We start from the raw sequence: 21,274 nt of genomic DNA on the forward strand, positions 1-21,274 counted from the left end.
TTTTACTGACTTGATGAAAAAAGAACATCCAAGCTCTCTATAACACACTAGACTTTGATGAGGTCACAAACTTGACAGTGAATTGCATTAAGAACTCATTACTCTCCCTACCAGGGCTCATGCTGTGCAATCCAAAACACACACAAGCCAAATATGTGCAGACATATGGCAACAACAGCCTGCACATATACGGAATCTACAGCTGGAAGAGGCTATGGCAAGGACTGGAAAAATAAAAGCACTAAACACAAGCAGTGAGTATCTCAGAAGCAGCTAAGAGTCAGTTCAACCTGATTTCACTCAAATACTTTAATGTCAAGAAAATAATTTCTGGTTACATGTCTGTATTTCAGACATCTCAGGCAGTCAGAACAAGAACTGATAGTTCAAGGCAACAGTGGTTTCCTAGAATATCTTCCGAGGGTCAGAGCACCTTAATATCACAAGTGACCTTTACACAAATCACAGAGACATTTCTCCAGTTTAGCTAAACTGATTTGCAAAGTAACTTATTTACATCAAAGACAGCCTCTAGTACATTCTGTTAAGTGTGGGAAAATGGGTTTGGAAGCCAAACTAAGCTGAATGAGTACTGGGCACTCTTTAACTGACTGAAGCATAGTCATAGAAGCTTGCTACATGGATTTAGGCAAATCAGCTTCAGCTTACAATTTAGTTAGATCAGTGCCAATTCTACATTTAGGCCACAAATACAATTTTCACTTTGCACATCGCTTAGTTCACACTAGTAGAGCTTATGGGAAAACAAATGCAGTCCAATGAAGTGGAGAGCACAATTGCCCATTTAAGTCACACATACAGCAGGATTATATTTAAAACACTGAAAAGAGAGTTCACTGTGTCCAAATGAATGTATCACAGCTATTTTCAATCGTCTAGGCCTGTACCTCAAATTATTAAAAAGATGGGGAACTTAGATTCCTAATGTTAGATGCACTGAATTACACCTCCAGGCCATGCAACTGAGAAATTATATACCACAACATTTGAGAGCTTTTCAGGCAGACTTTGTGCAGAGGATTCTGTAGCAGGGATATAACACATCTGCAGATAGGATTAAAAACTAGATGTGGTTGTCTCTGCAGTTTTAAGATTGTTAAGTCTAACTGCATTTGAGAAAAAAATAATAGTGTTCATTATACTTAACAGTGAGCCTATCTATAGAGATTTATGACTTTTTTTAACAATACTCAATAAAATGGAAAAAGAAGAGGGTATGGACTTTGCTCATTTATTCTGTATTACAGGATCAGATATCTGAAATCATGAGACACACCACCAGCTCTACAGATACAAAACCCCCTACTTACAGGAAGAAGGCTTGCTGATGAGTCTTTCTACAGAGGAGCAAAGGGTTACCTAAATTTAGAGAGTCCTCAAATAATAAGGAGGAAACAAAGGGAAAAAACCAAGCAGAAAAATATGTGAATTAGAAAAAGTAGAAAATAGCCTGAAGAAAATTAGTTTGTTCCAAAATGTAACAAATTCATGAAATAAGGATGATGATGATGATTCATATGCTTTAATTAAAAAGAAAGGTAAGAAAACTCTAAATTTAGTGGAGAAGTTGAACTCTCTCTGACTCTGCATATCTAGGCAGAATTTTCCTTTCCACACAATTATCAGTAAGGCATTCTAAAGTGAACCTCTGATGAAAGGTGTCATAAAATCATCATTCACACATACCAGTTTTCATACGTTTCGTTGTTCCACTTCTTCCTGTTTGTTCCAAAATAATTCAAATATTCATGAAGTAGTCTGATTATGAACACAGACAAATCAGATTATCAAGACTGTCTGACACTTTAATACCCATCACTTATAATTCAGGAAAAGGGGTATTACAAATCTCCAAGCTTTGCTTTTGATTTTTAGTGTTCTTCCTCTCCCTGGGTCTTAATTGAATGGACACATAAGTCTCCTAAACCTAATAATAAAAATTATAAAAATGTATCCTAGAAGTAGTCCTTTTTTTTTTTTTTTTAAATTTACAATGTGGCAATAAGATTTTTTTTTCTATACAGTGTTTATGATTTTTTAATGTATTTTTATAGTCACAGCAACACAGAAGAGGCAGTTTGTTTCATCATTCACTTGGCATGCCTCTCTAATTCTGATACTGTGTAAAGAAGCCATGCTTCTTAGTGATCTAGAGTTGGAAGTCCTTTGCTTGGCTGTAGGAGTCTTACTTTATTTTCAAGGGGAATTTCAGAGTGAACTGCTTCTGCTATGGATTAGTGCAACAAAAAGTGGAATCATCATTCTTAGTATCAATGTCCTTTCAACAAAAGCCCTAAAATAGGTTGTGAGATGGAGAAAAAGCCTTCATTTGAGTATATCAGTTCAGAATGTATAAGACAGTTCCTTTACGATAATTTTATTCAAGGCCATTTTGTAAAAACTAATGAGTTTGAAATTAAAAATAAAACTCTATGCCACTTAGTGGTTTTCCTGAGTTTCAAATATTAAACATTTATCTTATTAGCCTCTCTTCTTCCTACATGACCTATTTTTTACTTTCCTGTGAACTGAAATAAAAAACAACTCCGTGTTCAGTTTTCTTGAAATTCACCATTTAAATAATTTTCTTAATATTGCTAGATACAGGTACTCAGTTTATCTAACAGAGTTAGACCTCAATACCACATAGATTATATATTTAATTTTAAAATCTCTTATGTAAAAAGCAACAGATACTGCACAACAGGCATCATGTTTAATAGAGAGTTATTAAGCACAGCATCAGGACTGTGAGCTATGGAGCCTCCAGAAAATAAAAAGCAAATGCATGTACAAGATCCCATTCTAAAGCTTACAGAGGTACACAGTAGTTTTTCCATTCAATAAATCTTCAGAGAGATATATGGTAAACTCAAAGATTTAATATATGGCTTTTCAAAAGTAAAAAACCAACTGTTTAATTAAACCTAAGACTGCAGCTTCGTACAAATGGACACTGAGGCTTCTCCCTGCTCTTCTCCTTTCTCTTCCCCTGCCAATATTTTAATCAGCTGAAGAATTCCCAAGGACTGTGATAAATGCAAATATTTCACCCTACAAAACTCTTAACATGTATTATTTCTTCCCTAAGCAGCAGAATAAAACAAACCCAGAAGCAATTATAACCAACACAACCTACATTTCAGGGCATCACCAGTTCCTAATTTCTGGAGCTTTACTTAATTTATAGTCTTCAAACAAAACACCCCTCCCCAACAGGCCTTTTCTCACTCTTGACCTTTATTTTTATTTAACTGCCCTTTCAAATGCATCACTTTTCTTTAGTATCCCCCAATTAGATTTCTCCTCTAAGATCCTCTCTCCTCAAGATCTTTATGTATTTTTTGCAGATTGGTTTCCTATTTATAGGCACATTTCCATCCTCCAGCACGTTTAATTTACCAGTCTGACAACACTCACTTTGTCCAGTATTCCCTGTACATTCCAGGAAATCCTTTCCTGACTCAGAGATTGCCAGACTAATGCAGGAAGCAGGGTACGTCTTTTAAGTACAAAAAGCCTTGACTCTACGGAACAGCACTATGAACTCAAATCTCCACTAAAAGCAAGGGGAGCATTTATCTAGGTAGGTCTTGAAAATCTGTCCATTTATTAGGGTTTTCACTCTAATAAATATCACAGGAGGGAAGGAGAGCCTTCCTAACAACTAGTGCCAAATTCAGTTTAAAATGCACTGCAAATCATTATCATGGCTACCAGCTAGTAGCTTTTTCAGGATCAAACTAGTCACTCATGCCAGCAATTTGCAACGACAACTAGAAATACACAGAACTATTTTTGCATATTAAACTCCTGTTATGGAAGGTTTGAGGATTTTTAAGACATACAGTGAAAATGAAACCAGATCTGTCCTTAACCTCCTGGTTCAGAACCAGCTTTGCCAAATTCAGAACACACAACATCAGCACAGTACATGAACAAAATAGAAAGTGAGTGTGACAGACATGAACTTAGAGTGCTATAAATTTTCTCTTGACAAATACTTTACAGTTGATTTACTGACTGGGAATGTGCGCTGAATTCTAAGTAAAATGTTGTATGTTGGTTAAAGTTTTGGCATTACTCTGTATTAGGCATCGATGCTGAAATCCAGCCCTGTATTACACAGCTATTAACAACACACTAGAAGAGTTCTCAAACCTCAAAAGCCTCAGGAGAAATCCCCACAATACAGCCATTCTGTCAAAAGTATAGGCAGCCATCATTTCAGGTAGAAAAAGAAACTGGGCTCACTTATTTATCCTGCATCTTGTTTGTTCCAAAGCAATTACATGAATGAAGAAATTACTTGCCTGCCCACGATCACAGCAGACTTCAGGCTTGCCAACTGCTGTCTTCTGGAATTCATTCAGCCAATACTGTCACACGCTTTAAGCACATCCTCAAATCTTGGCCAGATACAACTAAATGTTAGTTTTGTTTTGCTTTGTTACTCCCCAACAGAAAACACCACAGTTAAACAATTAATGATTTTCCTGTAATAATAGCTTCCTTAAAATGTATTTCCTGATACAGTAACTCAGCATAGCTTCTCCTTGTGAGGGAAAAGAGAAAAAAAATGAAAATATTAGTGCCCCAAGGAATGTTCAAAACATTTCAATTTTGATGGCAATGCTCTTCCTCTTCATGGCTTTCACGTTAGATAATTCACATTTCTGATCAATAAGCAAAATGTTTGGCATTGTTTCACAATAAACTGTTAAATAACATGTTACACATCTGGCTCATGAAAATGCATTCACCATATATAGGACAAATTCATCCATCTCTACAGAGAGAACTTACAGCTCTTGTATATGAAAAGCAGGACACAAAGATGGATGTTATTTCAGAATTAAGGATTAATTTCTGTTGAAAAACTCTCATATCAAAATTTACAGTAATTCAATTACAACGCTGCTGTAAGCTTAGCCAATACTGAGCTATATAATTAAGTACAAACTATTAACCTATTAAAATGCAGCAAAGAATAGCAACTAGCTTTCAGTAACTAATGCAAATGCTCCTGAAATACAAAATTAGGTGCTACTGTAAGTACTAATGACACTGACCATGCCCTTGGAATCTTACCCTCTTTTTTTTTAAAGCCTGATGAAATGCATCCCCTAGAAAGCAGCTACAGAACACAATCAACAATCAACATGAGCTCATTCAACACATTTATCATTCTAATATACTGCAACATATTTATCATTCTAATATACTGCAGATCAAATTGACAGCAGAGCCGACTGTAAAGACTGAATAACATTTTTCACTTTGAGACTTTACATTCTGTTGTGCTAGAATTTAACTGCATGGGGCGAATACCAAAGGTCTTTGCAGACATCCAGTGAACAGTATTAAATTCTGCAAACTTTTTACTAAAATTGTGGAAGAAAAATTATAGCAGACCAGTATGTGCCAACCTTCTCTTTACTCATGATTTTAAAGGTCTTTTGTACTGTTCTATGATTTTACTTGAATCTCCTTGTGTTTACATCCAACAAAGCAACCATTACTAACGTGACTGAAGAGTTTTTTTCCATGTAGAATTTGCCTCAAAATTGTCACTGCTTTCTCACTGCAATCAAAATGGGCTTTTTCCTGTATTCTTCAGGTGTAGGATATAAGCCTTCTTCTCTGAATACACTCCTCCAACTCTGCTCGGCAAACACTATTATCAATACATTGAGCATTTCCTCTCATACTCATTACTGCACACATTCAAATTACTACACAGTCCCATTTTACTTCTACCATAGAGCCACTGAATGAAAAAAAAAAAGAAAGAAAAAAGGGGCTGATAAATGATTATGTATGCTTACATTACATGGAAAAAAGGGGCTGGTAAATGATTATGTATGCTTACATTACATGTTTACCAGCAAACAATCCCCAACTTTTTTTAAAAATTACCTTAGCTCTCATTTACACTATATTTTACAGTCACAAAGAAAAATTAAACTCCTTCTTTTTTAGAAACTCTGTTATTTGAGCACTAATTGTTTTTTTAATTTATTTGCTTTTATTTTGTAAGGTAAGAGCAGTTGTATCTTCTCAGTTTCCAGTGAAGGGTGAAACACAGCAGACATAAACCTGGATTTCTGGAGCTCCCTAGCTAGCACTTTAGTTCCCGATTCCTCTTCAATGTCAATGTCCATCCACGCCTGACCAAATGAGCTCACCATTCCCAGATTTCACTGTATTATGACATTCTGCATCTTCTGCTTAAATGTTGGTTTCGTAGTTTTATGCTTCTCATTAGTCAATAATCCTCACAAGAAGCAAAGATGTATGAACTTAACTTGAACTAATCCTCTATTCCTTTAAAAAAAAAAAAGTGAAAAAAAGTCAGATTAATAATAAAACAGGCTGTAATACTTCAAAGATGAAAAATCACCCTGTGTGTTATCAACATGACCTGATGTAAATCACTGCCAAATCTGATTTTATTTAATATATCCCCTTACTAAAGCTGAAGTAAACTGTATCCCTGGGAAACATGACTTTCTGAAATTGTCTTATAAAGTATCATAAAGAATGTATGTTTTGACAAAGAAGAGTAACTTTATTCTGCCCTGAGAGTCACCGATGAGATGGCAGTTCACAGAAAATAAGATGTTTTAAGTTATGTAAATCCTTCAAGTTTCTCCCACGTTCAGTGAGACAAAATTTATAACAAATGGAACACTACTCCTTTTATCAAACATGATTTATTACTGTATGCCAATATTGTAATATAGATGTATATCTAGTAAGATTGAGCCCTCATAGCCTAAAACAGCAAGATACTCATACAGTCTACAAAACTCTACTCAAACTTATAGTCAGGAATTAAACATGTAAAAGTAAGAACACTGAATTAATAGTGAAATAGAGGATGCAGCCTTCTTCATTAAAATCTTCAAAGACAATTTGAGAAATAAAAAAATTTGAAAAGAAAATCCTACTAATTATGACTATCATAATTACAGGTTAGAAACACCTATGTATTAGTTTGTTTATAAATGTATTTGTGTGTCTGTGCATGTACACACATCTATACACACACCAAACACTTGCATCCACATTTGTATATATATGGATAAGAACACCTGAAGTCTGAAAGCACTAAGATCCCAAACATTCTCCCTCCTGTCTCACACTCACATTTCACTTCATTTTCACATTTCTTCAGTGCACACAATTGTCATACTACTTGTCTGAACAGTAGAATTGCAGTGAAAAATTTAGGTCACACACCTTCCTTTAGCCTCCACTTTTTCGAAGACTTTCCCAACCACAGACAAGGCTTGAGTTTCTGAAGGCAACATATTACTCACCCTGTGATTATGAAACTGTAACAATTACCTTGTTATTCTAAAATTGCTTTGCCAGTAAACAAACAAAATAAGATTTGCAAAGTTTGTTCACTGTAATTACTAACAGACACCTCCTGATCCTTATTTGCAAGGAACATACAACGAGCAGTAGTACAAAGTAGGATTTTAATATTTCTTCACATTTTAGAAAATTAGCTTTTCATATTTGAAGAAAGCAGCTATCTTTTCAAAGAGTAATGTCTTCATCTGACAAATCTGTCAGGACTGCATTGCAAGAGAGGTTGCTCTAATGAAATACAAACCAAACATAAACTACATCTTCACTCCTCACTAATGCGTACATTTCTGCTACCAAATACTAAATTTAAATGTCTTTCAATTGTTGAGAATACAAAGTCATTGAAATTTTGCAGAGCTTTCATTTCAGTAAGTGAGGCAAGCTATCACACTTTCAAAGAAAAACTGCTAACACAGCTACTAAAGTAGTAGTTGCAAGAGATGGGTATCCACAGCTATCATTGCACCTCAAGCTGTAGCAAAATGGTAAATTTTAATGCAAAAACATTGGAAAGGGCATTGACTCAGAAGTACGAGAATAGCTATTGGCTCATTGGCTCTGTGACAGTGCAAGATGCTGAATGCAATGCAGGCAGCGGAAGAGTGAAGAAGCAAGTAAGAAACAGTTCTGAGAGCCTTCAATGATAGTTCTAAGGGACACTTACTGCTGTCACAGCTCCTGGACGGAGGTGCAGACTGTACCTACTTACCATAGCTGTTTCAAAAATGTCATAATCTAGTCATTAGAGAGGTAATTTTGATAGAAAGATCAAAGCTCCCATCTCAATACAAGACTAAGGAAATGACAATTGAAGCAAGAAGTTTAAGTAGACAAACCTGCAGTTCACAAAAACCCATCATCTTCCATACTTAAAACAGTGAACATAGTCAAAAGAAACAATACAACCTGAAATACCTTTGTCAGTTTTAAGGTTTGGCTGGCTATATTTGACAAACCAAGACAACGAAAACACGTTCTTTGCTTCAGTCCACAAAAGCTCTTTTTTTTTCTCCAGGACATAATTTTCCCTGTTATTAAATATTTATTTTCATTTTTAATTCTCCCATTTCATTTTTTCTGCTATCAAAGCACCGACTTAAAAAATGCAATGACTAACCAAGGAGACCTTGTAGCTGCAATGCATCAAACCAGTTTTGTTGACCATTCACAGGTCACTGCACTATTCACTTCACATGCCTGTTTTGGAGACAAATGACAACCACAGCCATTTCTTTTCCAAGCTACACAGGTATATCACCTAGGCAATCAGGAAAATACCTCTGTCTTGCTGTCAAGAGTCTCAATTCTCAAATTTGAAACTATATTCAGCCTCTAATACAGCCAGCAATAAAATTCACTGGCCAAAGGATTAAGATGCCTAAAGAATTTAAATCAATTTAGCATACAGTATTATAAGATAATGAAGAGATAATGAATTATACAGCAAAGCTGATGTTCAACACCTACAGTAAAATCCTACCCTGTTTGATTTTTACCCTAAAAAAAAGTTGGTGTCATTTATTATATGTCTTTTACTATATACGCTTTTGTTTTTAAACAATGAAAATATGAAACACCATCATTACTAAATAAAAGGACTTGATTTTCCATTGTAAGGGAAAGAAGGTAAGGTTGGAAAACCAGAACTTACTTCTTTAGAATAGGATAGATTTTTTTAGAATAGGATCGATTTTTTCAGTTGGCAGGGTCCTACCACAATCATCTAGTCCAACTGCTTGACCACTTCACAGCTGAATCCACAGCTAAAACATGGTTTTAAGGGCATTGCCCAAATTCCTCTTAAACACTGACAGTCTTGCAACCTTGACCACTTCTCCAGGAAGCCCTTTCCAGTGTGTGACCACCCTCTCAGTAAAGAAATGGTTCCTAGCATCCAGCCTAAACTTCTGACACAGCTTTGAAGCATTCCCACATCCTGTTACTGGATACCAGGAGATCAGCACCTCCCTCTCCACTTTCCCTTCCCAGAAAGCCATAGAAAGTCATAACTCCATCTCAACTGAGTTATTTACTATTTTTTAAAATAATTTTGCAGACCAAGGGAAGAATGTTCAAGGTGAAATTCAGATGTGCTTGTGCATCAGAAACATCCTAAAATTCAAATGAAAATCTGATGGTAGGTGTCAGATAAGTTTCTTCTTCAAACCATATCTGGATTAAACTTAGAATACTTAGAAAAATTTCTGTCACAAAAAAGACCTGTGTAACACTTTTGATGATACTAATAAAAACATCAAAATTATTTATTTCAGCTTTTAACAATTATACTGTGAAAATGAAAATACTCCTGAAACCAATTATTGAACATAATTGCCTTTCATATTAGTAGGATTACCAACAGCCAAAAAAGACTATTGCTCACTCAAAAAGTTCAGAGAATTTTTAAATACCTATGTAAAAATAAGGACTATTGAGGACATCGCATTTGATATTTTCTAAGAACTAAAGAAAATTTATACCCAGATATTTGTATACTTCAAAAATATTTTTACGTTTTCCTGTAATAATTTTTGCATCCACATCCATAAAAACATTGACGTTTGATTACTGCACAGGCTTTATGAAAAATAATAATTACCACATATTTTATTATCCTCAATCTTATAGTTCAGAGCATAAAAAAGCCTAATATATTTTGTGAATGTTCACAATCTGAGAAATTACTTAGGCCAACAGGAATGTGACTAGAAGGTATTGTTATTCCCCCACCCCTTACGAGTGCCCAGCAGCAGCAGGGTGCTGCTGGGGATGGTTAAACTCTTGCTCAGGGCTGAGCAGGCACCAACACAGTCCCCTTGCAAAACTGTCAGGGACTCAGCCTGTGCTCTGCATTATGGCTACAACATGTACCCAGCACTTCACAGCACTGTTCCACAGCCCCCTCTTTCAACTCTAGTTTCATCTTCTCCAATGCAATTTTCTCTGCCATTAACTGAGTTTCACCATTTGATTTCTGTTGCTCTGAAATCCCAGGTACTATCAGATCCCTAATATTGGAATAGCCTTATGCTTTTATCAAAGCAAGCACTTTTGTGGGGTGAAAGTCATTGCAAAAGAAGAATTATTTCTCTCAGGGTAATAATTAAACAGTTTAAAAGAAGTTTACTGCTATATATCTGCTATATTTTTAGCTATATCTGCTATATCTTGACTAAAAATTATCCAAACCAAGTGCACAATCTTCAAGGGATATTTACCCTTTTATAAAAAATAGGCAGAGTGGAAAAATGTAATTCTCTATGCCACACACTAATGAAAATGTAAATACTTTAAACTATACTTATTTAAAACTACGCTTATTTCAGAAACAAGCTTAGATCATATTGCATGGCATACTTCATGCATATTAATGAACTCTACCACACTATTCTGCATTGGGCTAAGAGATTGTACTCTGTTTACAGCCTTTTGCTGGAATATATCAAAGAACCAATATCTAAGTTTCACCTAGAAACACTAAGAAACTACAAAAGGCTGTCTGTAACAAGAAAGAACTGAACTATCACAGTACTGCAATAATTAAACCTACTGGTAAAAAGACCAAAACCACAGCAACACCTCAGAATTTTCAACTTAAAAGCAGCAGGAGCAATAAGAACACACTACTATAATGCATAATTAGATGATTTGATTTTTAACTTCAAGCTACCACTTCAGCCAGGAAATCTGTAAAGCAAATCACAAATCACAAGATATTGTATTTCATGTGATTAGATGGCATTCTATTTTTAACACTTCCGATTAACAGATGGAAGTGGAGTTTTTCTTAGCTTTTCTTTCAAAACTGCTTTAGTCATCATAAAGTACCAACAAAGATGTCAATTAAACAAATTAGTAGAACAAAACAAAAAACATGTGATTCATGTTCTTTCTCTACAGCTATTTCTAAAGCATCTGACAAAATTACCATTTAGTTATACCAACATATACATGTGTATACCGCTACAGGGGGAAAAAATGTACCAGGTCAACAGTACAACTTCAATCCCTTTGATCATGTTGATAAATATCACCAAGCTAAATTTATACTACTATGTCCTTGAACATTACCCCAGCTGAATATTTCGTTCACCAGAATAAATTATTTCTGATGTGTGAAATATCCTCATGTTTCAGCCCTCGTGTCAGGGAGAAGGCTCTTTGGAAGTAAGAACACACATAAGACTGGACGTAGTTCCCCTATTTCCTCGCTGTATAAAATCATTGAATAGCCTTGCTTAGCACTTCTTTAAAATAAAGTTTTTATTCTTATGCAATTACTGATTTATACTGGAAAAGTGTGTGCTTGTGAAAGAACAGGAGTATGCAAAGGAACTGCATAACTATAAGAAATACACTAAGTAGATTGACAGCTGATAGCTTGATATTCTGAATATTACTATACCCATATTTTATTTGCCTAACTAATTTACTCACAATTTAAAAAAAAACAAAACCAAATTTGCAGAAATCCCACAACTTTTTACACTGAATCAGTAAGCTTATGTAAATCATGCTGACAGAAGTGAGATCTAAAGAAAAGTTTAGCAAAGAGAATTAAAAGTGAACAAACTACCTCCACTGGGTGCTAAATATAGAGAGCATGAACCCTCTCCTTCCAGTCATGGCTGAAGGAAACTTTCCTTCCCTAAGATGAGCCATGAATCTGAATCACAGGACGAGCAGAAACCGTCTCTGGAGAAATAAATAGCACTGAAACAGCACTTGATCATGAGAAGAACTTGTTTCTTCCATCTTAAAACTACTGGACATAACTTTTATAAGAGATTATTAAAACGTTAAAAATTTATAGAGGGAGCTTTTCCTCTCCTCTTATTCTTCTACCCCAGTGGTAAGGCACCTTCATAGGAAGAGAAAATCACGTTCTGCCAAAGATCACTAAGGGAGAGAAGGATAGGCAAATTTTACACAAACTTCTCCTATAGTATATTAAAGTCCCTACAGTGAAGGATATTAATCAAGGATAAGGAATTTGTCTTAGTTCTGAACTTTTTTGATTATGACTTAAGATAAATTCACCAAATAAAGAAAAAAATGCTGGTTTCTTCACAGGGTATTGATTGATATATTTACTTTGGACTAAATATCAAACATCTTAATAAAAGGACCTTGAAGATACCAGTTTTCTTGCATCACTTATTTCGTATTCTGACTGCATCACATGATGTGCATCATAACGTGATTCCTCATCTGACAGTAGCACTGAAACCTATACAATATTCATCTCAAGTTGTGAGCTATTCCTCCCACCACCATCTTAATCAGTTTGAGAATAAATTCTCATCCTAAAAGTAAAGCATTTAAGAATTCTATCACTGTAAACAAACATGACAAATACTACATTCTATATTAACTACATAAAAAAGAGAATATTGTCTGCCAGATTTCTCAATTTGAAATATTTCTCACACTGTTACTATATTTGGCCGTGTCTAATTAGCTGATTTCCACTTCCAGTTACACCAAAGCAAATTCAACCTAAGTCCATTAACCAAATTATTTTAGAGTCGCTGAAGGACAATCTGGCTGTATGCACATGCACATACCTAATAGCATCTATTTCTGAAATGATAGGGCAGATCATCTCTGGGTCATTTATGTCAGAGCCATGACAAAATCCTTTTCCCAGATGAATAAGTGACAGTGAGAAGGCTGTTTTCAATGGGAAGAGAAAGCGAAGAGCTGGCTTGTTTCCATGGAAACACTAGCAGCATCAGGCAGAACAGCTGTAGAGGAAGAGGCAGAAGTTAGGAAGGCAGAAATCTTGCTGATTTTACCTCACTGATGTCAGTACCATCAGAAACCATCTACATTTATGGTAGATCAAGCTAGTTGATTATACATCATGTATTAGGCTAGAATTTCCACTCAGGACCTTTAAAAGCCAGCATGCCAGAAGTAAATTAATAAAAATTACTTACAATGTGATTTAGGCAGCCCATGTATGCATGAAGCTACAGAGTGTATGAATATCTGTAATAGTAATGCACTATGACTTTTGTCATTAGAAACACATCTTGATATGTCTTTAAAAAAGACATCTCCCATGGCATAAATGCTTCAAGCAGAATGACTGTTTCTCACTAATTTAATGTAATTGACTATTTCCCACATATAATTAAATCCAGTGCTTTGATTACCAGCGAAAGGAATACCCTCTTTGAAGCATGAACCTTAACTATTTTTTGTGCCATTTTCAGACAGATGTCTGCCTAACTAATAATTGAACAGTAAAATCTAAATAATGGCTGCTTTCCTCGTTCAATAAGAGACAGAGAGTAAAGATTTCCATTCATGTGTTAAAGGGCTTCCTATCAGTTAAGAAAGCTAACCTTTGCTATCCACTATTAATCTACAAACACATATTCTGAGATCAATGTACCTCCACCGCTCCATTCACAGTATTTCAGACTGATGCAGCAGTGTTATTTCCACCAAAAATAAAACCTGTCTTGCATCAGAACAGGCAATGCCCTAAAAATATAACTCACTTCAGTCATTCACCGTAGTACATGACAGGCTTCCTAAATCAAGGCTTTCTTGACAGGTATCAAAACAGGTATCTAGGTACCTGGAGAAAACATAAGCAAGCCACCAAATAAAGACATAAGTTATCTTTGTTAAGAATGCTCTCCAATATAATTTCTGTATCTTTAGCCTCTCAAGGGAATCTATAAAATCATATTTTTCCCCTCTCCCATCCCACTCATTGCAGCTGATTCTTCATCTCACTGAATGCCCAAAGCTAGATGCAATGGGTCACTGAAAGGAATCTCTGACAATTTAACATCATATAAAGCAGTAGAGGGGAGTGATATTTTTCCCCCCAAAAAATATCACCCGCTGCTCAAATACAGCCCCCCATATCACTATGAGCAGCATCAGTATTTTTAAGAATACTTGCTGGATGTATCTTGATGCCTAGACTGCAAGGTTTTTGTGCAGTTTGCATTTTGTGCAAGGTTTATTTGCGTTGCAGTGAATATTTACTCACAGCAAACTTGACAAATACTTGCTAATTAGGATTTATATTTCCTTGTAAACCAAGTAATGATGATCTTTCCTAGAGATAAAAACCATAGCAAGGGGGCTGTGTAAGTTGCCTTCAGCTGCTACAAACAGCAGTGCCAGCTCAAGTGCCCTGGGCCATGCTGACTCCTGCACTGCTTAACTACCCCACGTGGCAGGCGCTGCCCCTTACCCACAAACAGATTTACACTCTTCCCAAAACATTAAGGATATATAGCTATGGACTTGTTGAATTTCAGGGTCATTTTTGCATTCCTGCACTCAGTACAGGAGTAATCCATAATCCTTAGGAAAAATCAATGACAAATACTAATTACTTCTTTAAACAGCATCATTTTTCAACTATTATTCAAAAGTAAAAAGGCTTTAGAGGTAATTACTTTGAAATATGCTATCTGGGATGAGCACTGGCATTCCAGGTCCTGCTGGACAACTGCAGGCACTTTTTGAACTCGGCACTTAATATTGCCTCTTGTGCTTTGTTACAAACTACTTAGATCTATCTTTGCACTTTACTAAAGCAAACAAATACCTGGCACTTAGGAGCCACTGGACACCAAAATCACTTACAGATATCAACCAACAAAACAGTGCACAGGTTTTAGTCAGATAAGGATTAGGTGTCTGTTTCAGAGAGGTTTAAACCAATGCACAAAGACTCAGTCGCCCAGCGCTCCTCCTCCTATGACAGCACCTTATGCCAGTAGATTTCCATATCTACATTAACAGCATTGTGTCAAACAGCCTTTTGTGAATGATCATTCTATTATGCGTGGAGTGAAAGGAGTACGGCTGCACTCTTTAATTTCATTTCACGGTCTATGAAATCCAAAATGCCAATATGAAGACAGAAATGACATTCAGACCTAACTCCTGAACTTGGGAAACAAAGGGAAGTGTTGCAGATTTCAAAGCAATCATATATACATGGATTGTATTTCATATTTAGAAGCCTCATGTTTAGTAGATGTCGCTATCTTTCTATCAAATTGCATGTATGGAAAGTTGAATTTTTTTAGAATTTCAAATAAAGTAAACCTTCTTGTCAACAAACTAGTTCCACTATTTATATAACATCACTGAATGGTCTTGCTAGAAAAATCTTGTGCATGCACTATCCCCAAAGAGGTTACCATGGCAACTTATATTTGAATTTCTATAAATTTCTATTTTTAGAGATCACAGTTTCGAAAAAAGAAAATCACAGATATTAAGTATCATTTCATTAACAGAAAATATCCCATTTTTATCAGCATCATAATCCCAAAAAAGACACTAGTGAACCCAAATCAGTAATGCTATAAGAAAATAATTACCACAGTTCTTAGGAAAGTTTATCACTAAGCAGCCCCACCATAATCTCAGTGGTGTATGAGTCAGTAACTAACACTGTGAGGCAAAGACTGATGTTCGCAGAGTTTTGTCTTGATTTCACTCAAATGTTTTTAGAGTTAGTCATCATCTCAGCTGACATAAAACAAGACTGCATTTGCCAGAATACTGAGAAAATAGGGTTCTTGTTTCAGGTGTGGAAAAACATAATGTCTCAGTTCCAAACTAAGGTTACCATCACCTCAAATTACTGTGTTCAAGAGTGCTTACTCAGTGCATGCGAGTCCTTAAATACAAATTCACTTTAATGCTTTAAAACTCACCAGAAATTCTCGAAGTTGCCTCCCTACCTGAAAGATCAAGTATAGCTCTTCAGAAAATGAAAACACAGATTTAGAACATTGTTATGGTTCTGACACTGCCTTACTCTGGCTGCCTGGGTTTGAAATCAGAATAAAATCTTCAAAACCAGCGAAGTTATAAAAAGGTAAATATCTTCTAAAGGATTAATATTGCCATGCTGCAATTTCCTACTACAGTGTTAATTACAGTATTCATTTTGCAAACTTGAAATATCTTCACCCAAGCCACTAATGGTTCAGGATGACCCAGTACAGACGGAAAATTTGCAAAGCAAGTGCCTACAGCTTCTGTCAAAGACTGGACTGAAAACCCAACTTCAATTCCAAGGCACAACAGTATGCCCACCTTCCTACTTCTCCTGGTATCTTCCATTTAACATTTACTCCGTACTCCTCAGTTCTCCAGCAAAGTTGAGCAGGAAGATTCTCTGTCATAAAAGCCGCAGTTTTGACACTGTCAGCAACTTTTCACAAGACAGTCAGGGAGAGAAAACCTGCAGGGCAATCACCGCACACACTACAGTCTGTCAGGTAACTGACAACCAAATTTCCTTTAGGATCCCGACAGCTGAGATGTGAGATGTGGGTATGTCACTGAGGAGCAAAGATAGACACTTCTGGTAGCTTTTCTTCAGAACCCATTCTTTATTAAAAACATACTTTAAGAATCAACTGGAGCCAGCTGTTGAGGGAAAACATACTGGTAGGCAACCTTCAAAAACATAAACAATGTTGGCACTCAGTAAGTCACAGTAATAACAGTGATTTACTTTATTTTGTATGTTTTACTTTCTGTTTAACTTACCTCAATAAGCTCATAGGGTGAGCGGGCAGAAACTGCATCATGCCATGGGGTACAATTCCAGAAGTCACTAAACTATACACTTAAGCGCACATCTATGAGACTGCCAGCAGAATCAGTGGAACTGATTAGGAGATTACACCCACCATAACCGCGCTTTCTGCAGAATGAGGTTCAGCTCTGAATACTTTGTGGAAATCCTGATAAATATGCCACAAAATACTTATTGCCATTTTATAATCAAGCATTTCCTGTTACAAGTCCTTTGTCTTGTATTGCAGGGAGGATTTGCTGGTGGTTGCTGTTCTAGTTAAATTAGAGACACCACTGCATATTTCTCTCAAAGGAATTACAACCATTTGTTTGCTCCAAAGCCCTGAGTTAGAAAGCGAACCCTCATCACCACTGACAACTGCAATGAAAAGACAGAACTAAAATCCAACTCATCAAAGTATAAAGTAGTGAGCATAAAAACCTAAAATCTCTATCTAAGTAAGAGGAAGTCCGTATGATCACTTACTGTCTTGTCCCCAGTCCCTCAGTCACTGAGCCAGCCAGGGTCACCCTGAGAAATCAATGGAGGAAGAGCCAGGGTGACCCCCTGTCACATTTACTTTGTTGAACCGGGATCACCTACCAGTGCAGACAGAGCAGAGCCCAGAATGGACTGAGGTCACTCTCCTGTGTCACTGTCACCACCTGACCCCAAACCCGAGACCTCAGGCCAGCTGTCCTGGCCCCAAATACACGTTCATGCAGGCGCTCAGGGAGGATGAGGGTGCCTTGGGGCTGTTCCTGCTCACACCCACACACAAACAGGTCCACCAGTGAGTCACCCCCTCCACACACAGTCCAGGGGGTGATTATGGCTCCCTTGCAGGCTTTTCGGGGCACAGCTCCCACCTCACCCCCGTACACCCCCATGGGAAGGATGGCAGCGGGACCCCCGTGCTGCCTGACACTGCCTGCAGATGTGCAGGGGACGAGCACCGCCACCCCCCGTGGACCGATGTCGCCCCTTGCAGCGGCCCACCAAAGCATCACTTCTGCAGGCACACCCCGAGCGGGGCGAGCTCCCCCGTGATGCCGGCTCCCGCTCGGGGGCCCCCGGCAGCCCCTCGGCGTGCCCAGCGCCCGCTGGGAGCGCCGGCCGGCGGCGCTTACCCTGGCGGCACGGGAGGAGTAAGGGTCCTCGAAGAGCGCCCAGACTCGGGGCTGCAGCCGCCGCCAGCGCCCGCCCTTGCCCTCGGCGGCCGCCCCCACGTCCTCGATGCCCAGTCTCTTGGCGGCCAAGTCGTCGTCGTCGCCGTCGGGGGGCGGCTCGCCCGTCAGCAGGTCGGGTGCCTCGAAGATGTCGAGGGCCTCCTCGGCGTCGCGGTGCTGGCGGTAGGTCATCCAGCAGCAGGGCTCCACGTCGGTCTCGTCGATGCCCCAAAAGGCCAGCTCCTCCTCGAAGAGCGGCCCGCAGACGTCGGCGGGGCAGTGCAGCTTGCCGGTGCGGTAGTAGTTGAGCACGTAGGCGAACACGGCCGGGTGGCGGTCGAAGAAGAACTCGCCGGCGCCGGCATCGTAGTCGAAGCGGGCGGCGGCGCCCGGCTCGGCCAGCCCGGCCAGGCGGGTGCCGGGCAGCGTCTGCAGGGTGCTGCGGTACGTCTCGTGGCGGACGCCGCCGACGTTGATCACCACTTTGTCGCGCTCGGCTTGCCAGCCCATGGCGAGGGTCGCGACGGGAGGAGGGGGCGAGAGCCGCGGTTGGAGGAGGGGGCGAGGGGAGGGAGCGGGGACGGCGGGTGCCGCATCCCGGCGCGGCGGGCAGGGCGCGGGGCGCGCAGGCGCGGCGGGGCCGCCGGAGGCGGCGGCGGGTTGGGGGGCGGCGGCGGCTCCTCGCCGCCCGGGGACTCGCTCTGGGACTCGCAGGCGAGCAGAGCCAGGCGGGTCCCCGGCAGGGTCTTCAGGGTGCTGCGGTAGGTCTCGTGCCGCGTGCCCCCCACGTTGAGGATCACCCTCTCGTTGTCCTCGAGCTTCCCCATCGCTCCGGGTGGGACATGACTGGGGAGAGCGCGGGAGGCGGCGGCGGGGATCGGGAGCGGGGCGCGCCGGTCGCTGGGCGGGGGGCAGCCGGTCGCCGGGAGGTCCGTGGGGAACGAGCTTCTGCCTTAAACGCAAACACAAGAAATCGAGGAGAAGCCCCACAAGCACCACCGTAGGAGGACCGTTCCCCGCGGTCACGGCCTGTCCCAGACCCCTCCCAAGATCTCCCGCGGAACCGCACTCCGGGGAGAGCCCCCGGCCCGCCCCGCCACCCACCGCCGGCCAGCTCCGCACGCTCCTCCGCGAAGGGCTGTGCCGCCTGCCCGCTCCGGGCACAGCTCCGGGCTGTCTCCCGCTTCCTCTGGAAGCAGGCTACCGAAATGGCACTGCTGCCGCTTCGACCGCGTATGGATCCGCCACCGTCCCCACCCCCTTCTCCCTCGCGGAGCTGTGTGAACCCAGCTGATGGAATAGAAAGTGTACGGTTAATTATTTAATGGGCATCTATCTTTTATTGTCCTAACAGCTTAACGAGGGGGAAAAAAGAAGTCTTAGATATTTCTTCTCTTCCTCCCCACCCCCATTGTGGCAGGGAGGAAAAGGATGTTTTTGGGAAGAAATACGGAGCACCCCATCAGCACAGGCAGCAGGCATACTCTAGGAAAAGCTATCTGTGTGGAGCTCGGCTCTCTACTTTCTCAGACAAATCACGAAGGCGAGCGCGCATCTCGGGGAAGGGCAGGTGGGATCAGCCTCCCGCTCCCCGCCAGCCCCGCTCCCTCCGCCGCCCCGCCGCTACCTTTGCCGGAGCAGCGACAGCGGCTTCTGTTCCCGGGCGGGCTCCGGCCCCAGCCGCGCTCCGTGCCGCCCTGCCTGGCGAGACTACTTGTTGTCGGTTCGGGTGTTTCCCCGCCTTCAGGTGGCTGTTTCACCTCCCTCCATGCTCAACTCAGACAGGCGTAACAGCGGCTCCCACCGCCCGCGCGGAGATCCCGCTCCCCTCATTTTACAGGGGGGATGCGGCCGCTCCACGTCGGGGATGGGAGCGGGGACCACCAGCGGAGCGCAGAGCCATGAGCGGGACCGGCACGGCCGTAATTCCACTGGCGCTCCAGGAAGACGAAACCAAAGGTGAAATCGTGCCTCATTTGGGGCCGCAGCTCCGCCCCGGGGCGGGGGCAGGGGCAGCCGAGCCAGCCCTACACACCCCTCCGGTCCCGCGCTGCCAGCCTGGGGGGCGCGGGGAGGCGGCAGGAGAAACAGGCGCTGCATCTTTCCGAAAAAGACACCACCTCCGCTCCTGATACACGGACATTTGGTTCACTTAAGTAAAACACGCGGGAAGGGAGCCGGGCTGAGAATAGCTCTTTTTCGGAGAAATGCAGAAAAATCAGCCGTAGCTACAGGTGGCTGCAGAGCTGCTCGGCCCCCAGCAGAGGGTCACAGAGCGGCGGGGCAGGGAAGGCGAGGGGCCGGGGCACCGCGGCGGCGGTGGGGAGTGCCCCGACTCGGGGGAACCCCAGAATTGCTTGGGGATCTGGCTTGAGGAGAGGGCATCCAGTTTCCATGTCGGCTAAGAAAAATAAAGAGCCGTGGGTGCACTTCAGACTTCGTGCGCTGCATAGGTGTGAGGTTGGGTGTGGCAGAGGGGATGGCATTTGAGAGTCCCCAATAATATATGAGGAAAACCAGTGCTTGTGCACTATAATATATGAGAGAGTCCTAGATCTCTGCCTCCAAGCCAGCTGAATTATTTTCTACAGCCTACACAGCTGCCTGGTTTCAGCTGGGTTGGTCAAAGGGAAAGACGCTTCCAGTCCCAAAGAGAAGATATACAACATCAGAGGTGATCCCACTTCCCGCTTCTCAAAAGAAAAAAAACTCTTCCTCCACGCAAAGGGTATTCCCTGGCCTGAAGGAGGGCAATGAGTGGAATAATGGTATCTGAAACATCCTCTTTCCGCATCAGAGCCTTCGGCTGGGCACTTGCTGGCGTCTGGAGGGCAAAGCTCTGCTGGAAGCAATGCTCTGAGGACACTCTGCTTAGACCAGATTGCTTTAACCCAGATCTGTCTATATGTGGCATCCATGATGTAAACACAGGCTCCCAAAGCAGCAGCAACTTTAAGAAATGGGTTTCGGAAGCTTTCTCCAGCTGTACGTTTTGAAGTTCCTAAAAAAAAAAGGAGTAAAATCTATCCTGCCAAAGCAGATATAATCAGTTAGTGAAAACCCTTGGAATCAAAATTAATATTCCATTACATAGTTGTCAATGCAGTGGAAAAGATTCTAC

At 40.8% G+C, this 21,274-nt stretch overlaps 1 protein-coding gene across 10 annotated transcripts in view; it reads right to left on the reverse strand.

Annotated features, from left to right (window-relative positions):
• KCNC2 (potassium voltage-gated channel subfamily C member 2) overlaps window positions 1-19,912 on the reverse strand; it is a 99,649-nt gene extending 79,737 nt beyond the window's left edge. For 9 of the 10 annotated variants that reach the window (XR_005626982.1, XM_039704120.1, XM_039704122.1 and 6 more), the window contains exon 1: window positions 18,115-18,763. Coding sequence is in view for 9 of the 10 variants with exons in the window: in XM_039704120.1 (XP_039560054.1) it covers window positions 18,115-18,663 (549 nt within the window). In the remaining variant the exon portion in view is untranslated. Of the gene's footprint in view, window positions 1-18,114; window positions 18,764-18,786; window positions 19,106-19,780 lie in introns of those variants that run through there. The other variant, XM_039704123.1, reaches the window with a different exon arrangement.
• Window positions 19,913-21,274: the final 1,362 nt, after the last annotated feature.

The sequence above is a fragment of the Passer montanus genome, unplaced genomic scaffold, assembly GCF_014805655.1.
Source record: "Passer montanus isolate IOZ18808 unplaced genomic scaffold, ASM1480565v1 scaffold17, whole genome shotgun sequence".
Classification (NCBI taxonomy): domain Eukaryota; kingdom Metazoa; phylum Chordata; class Aves; order Passeriformes; family Passeridae; genus Passer; species Passer montanus.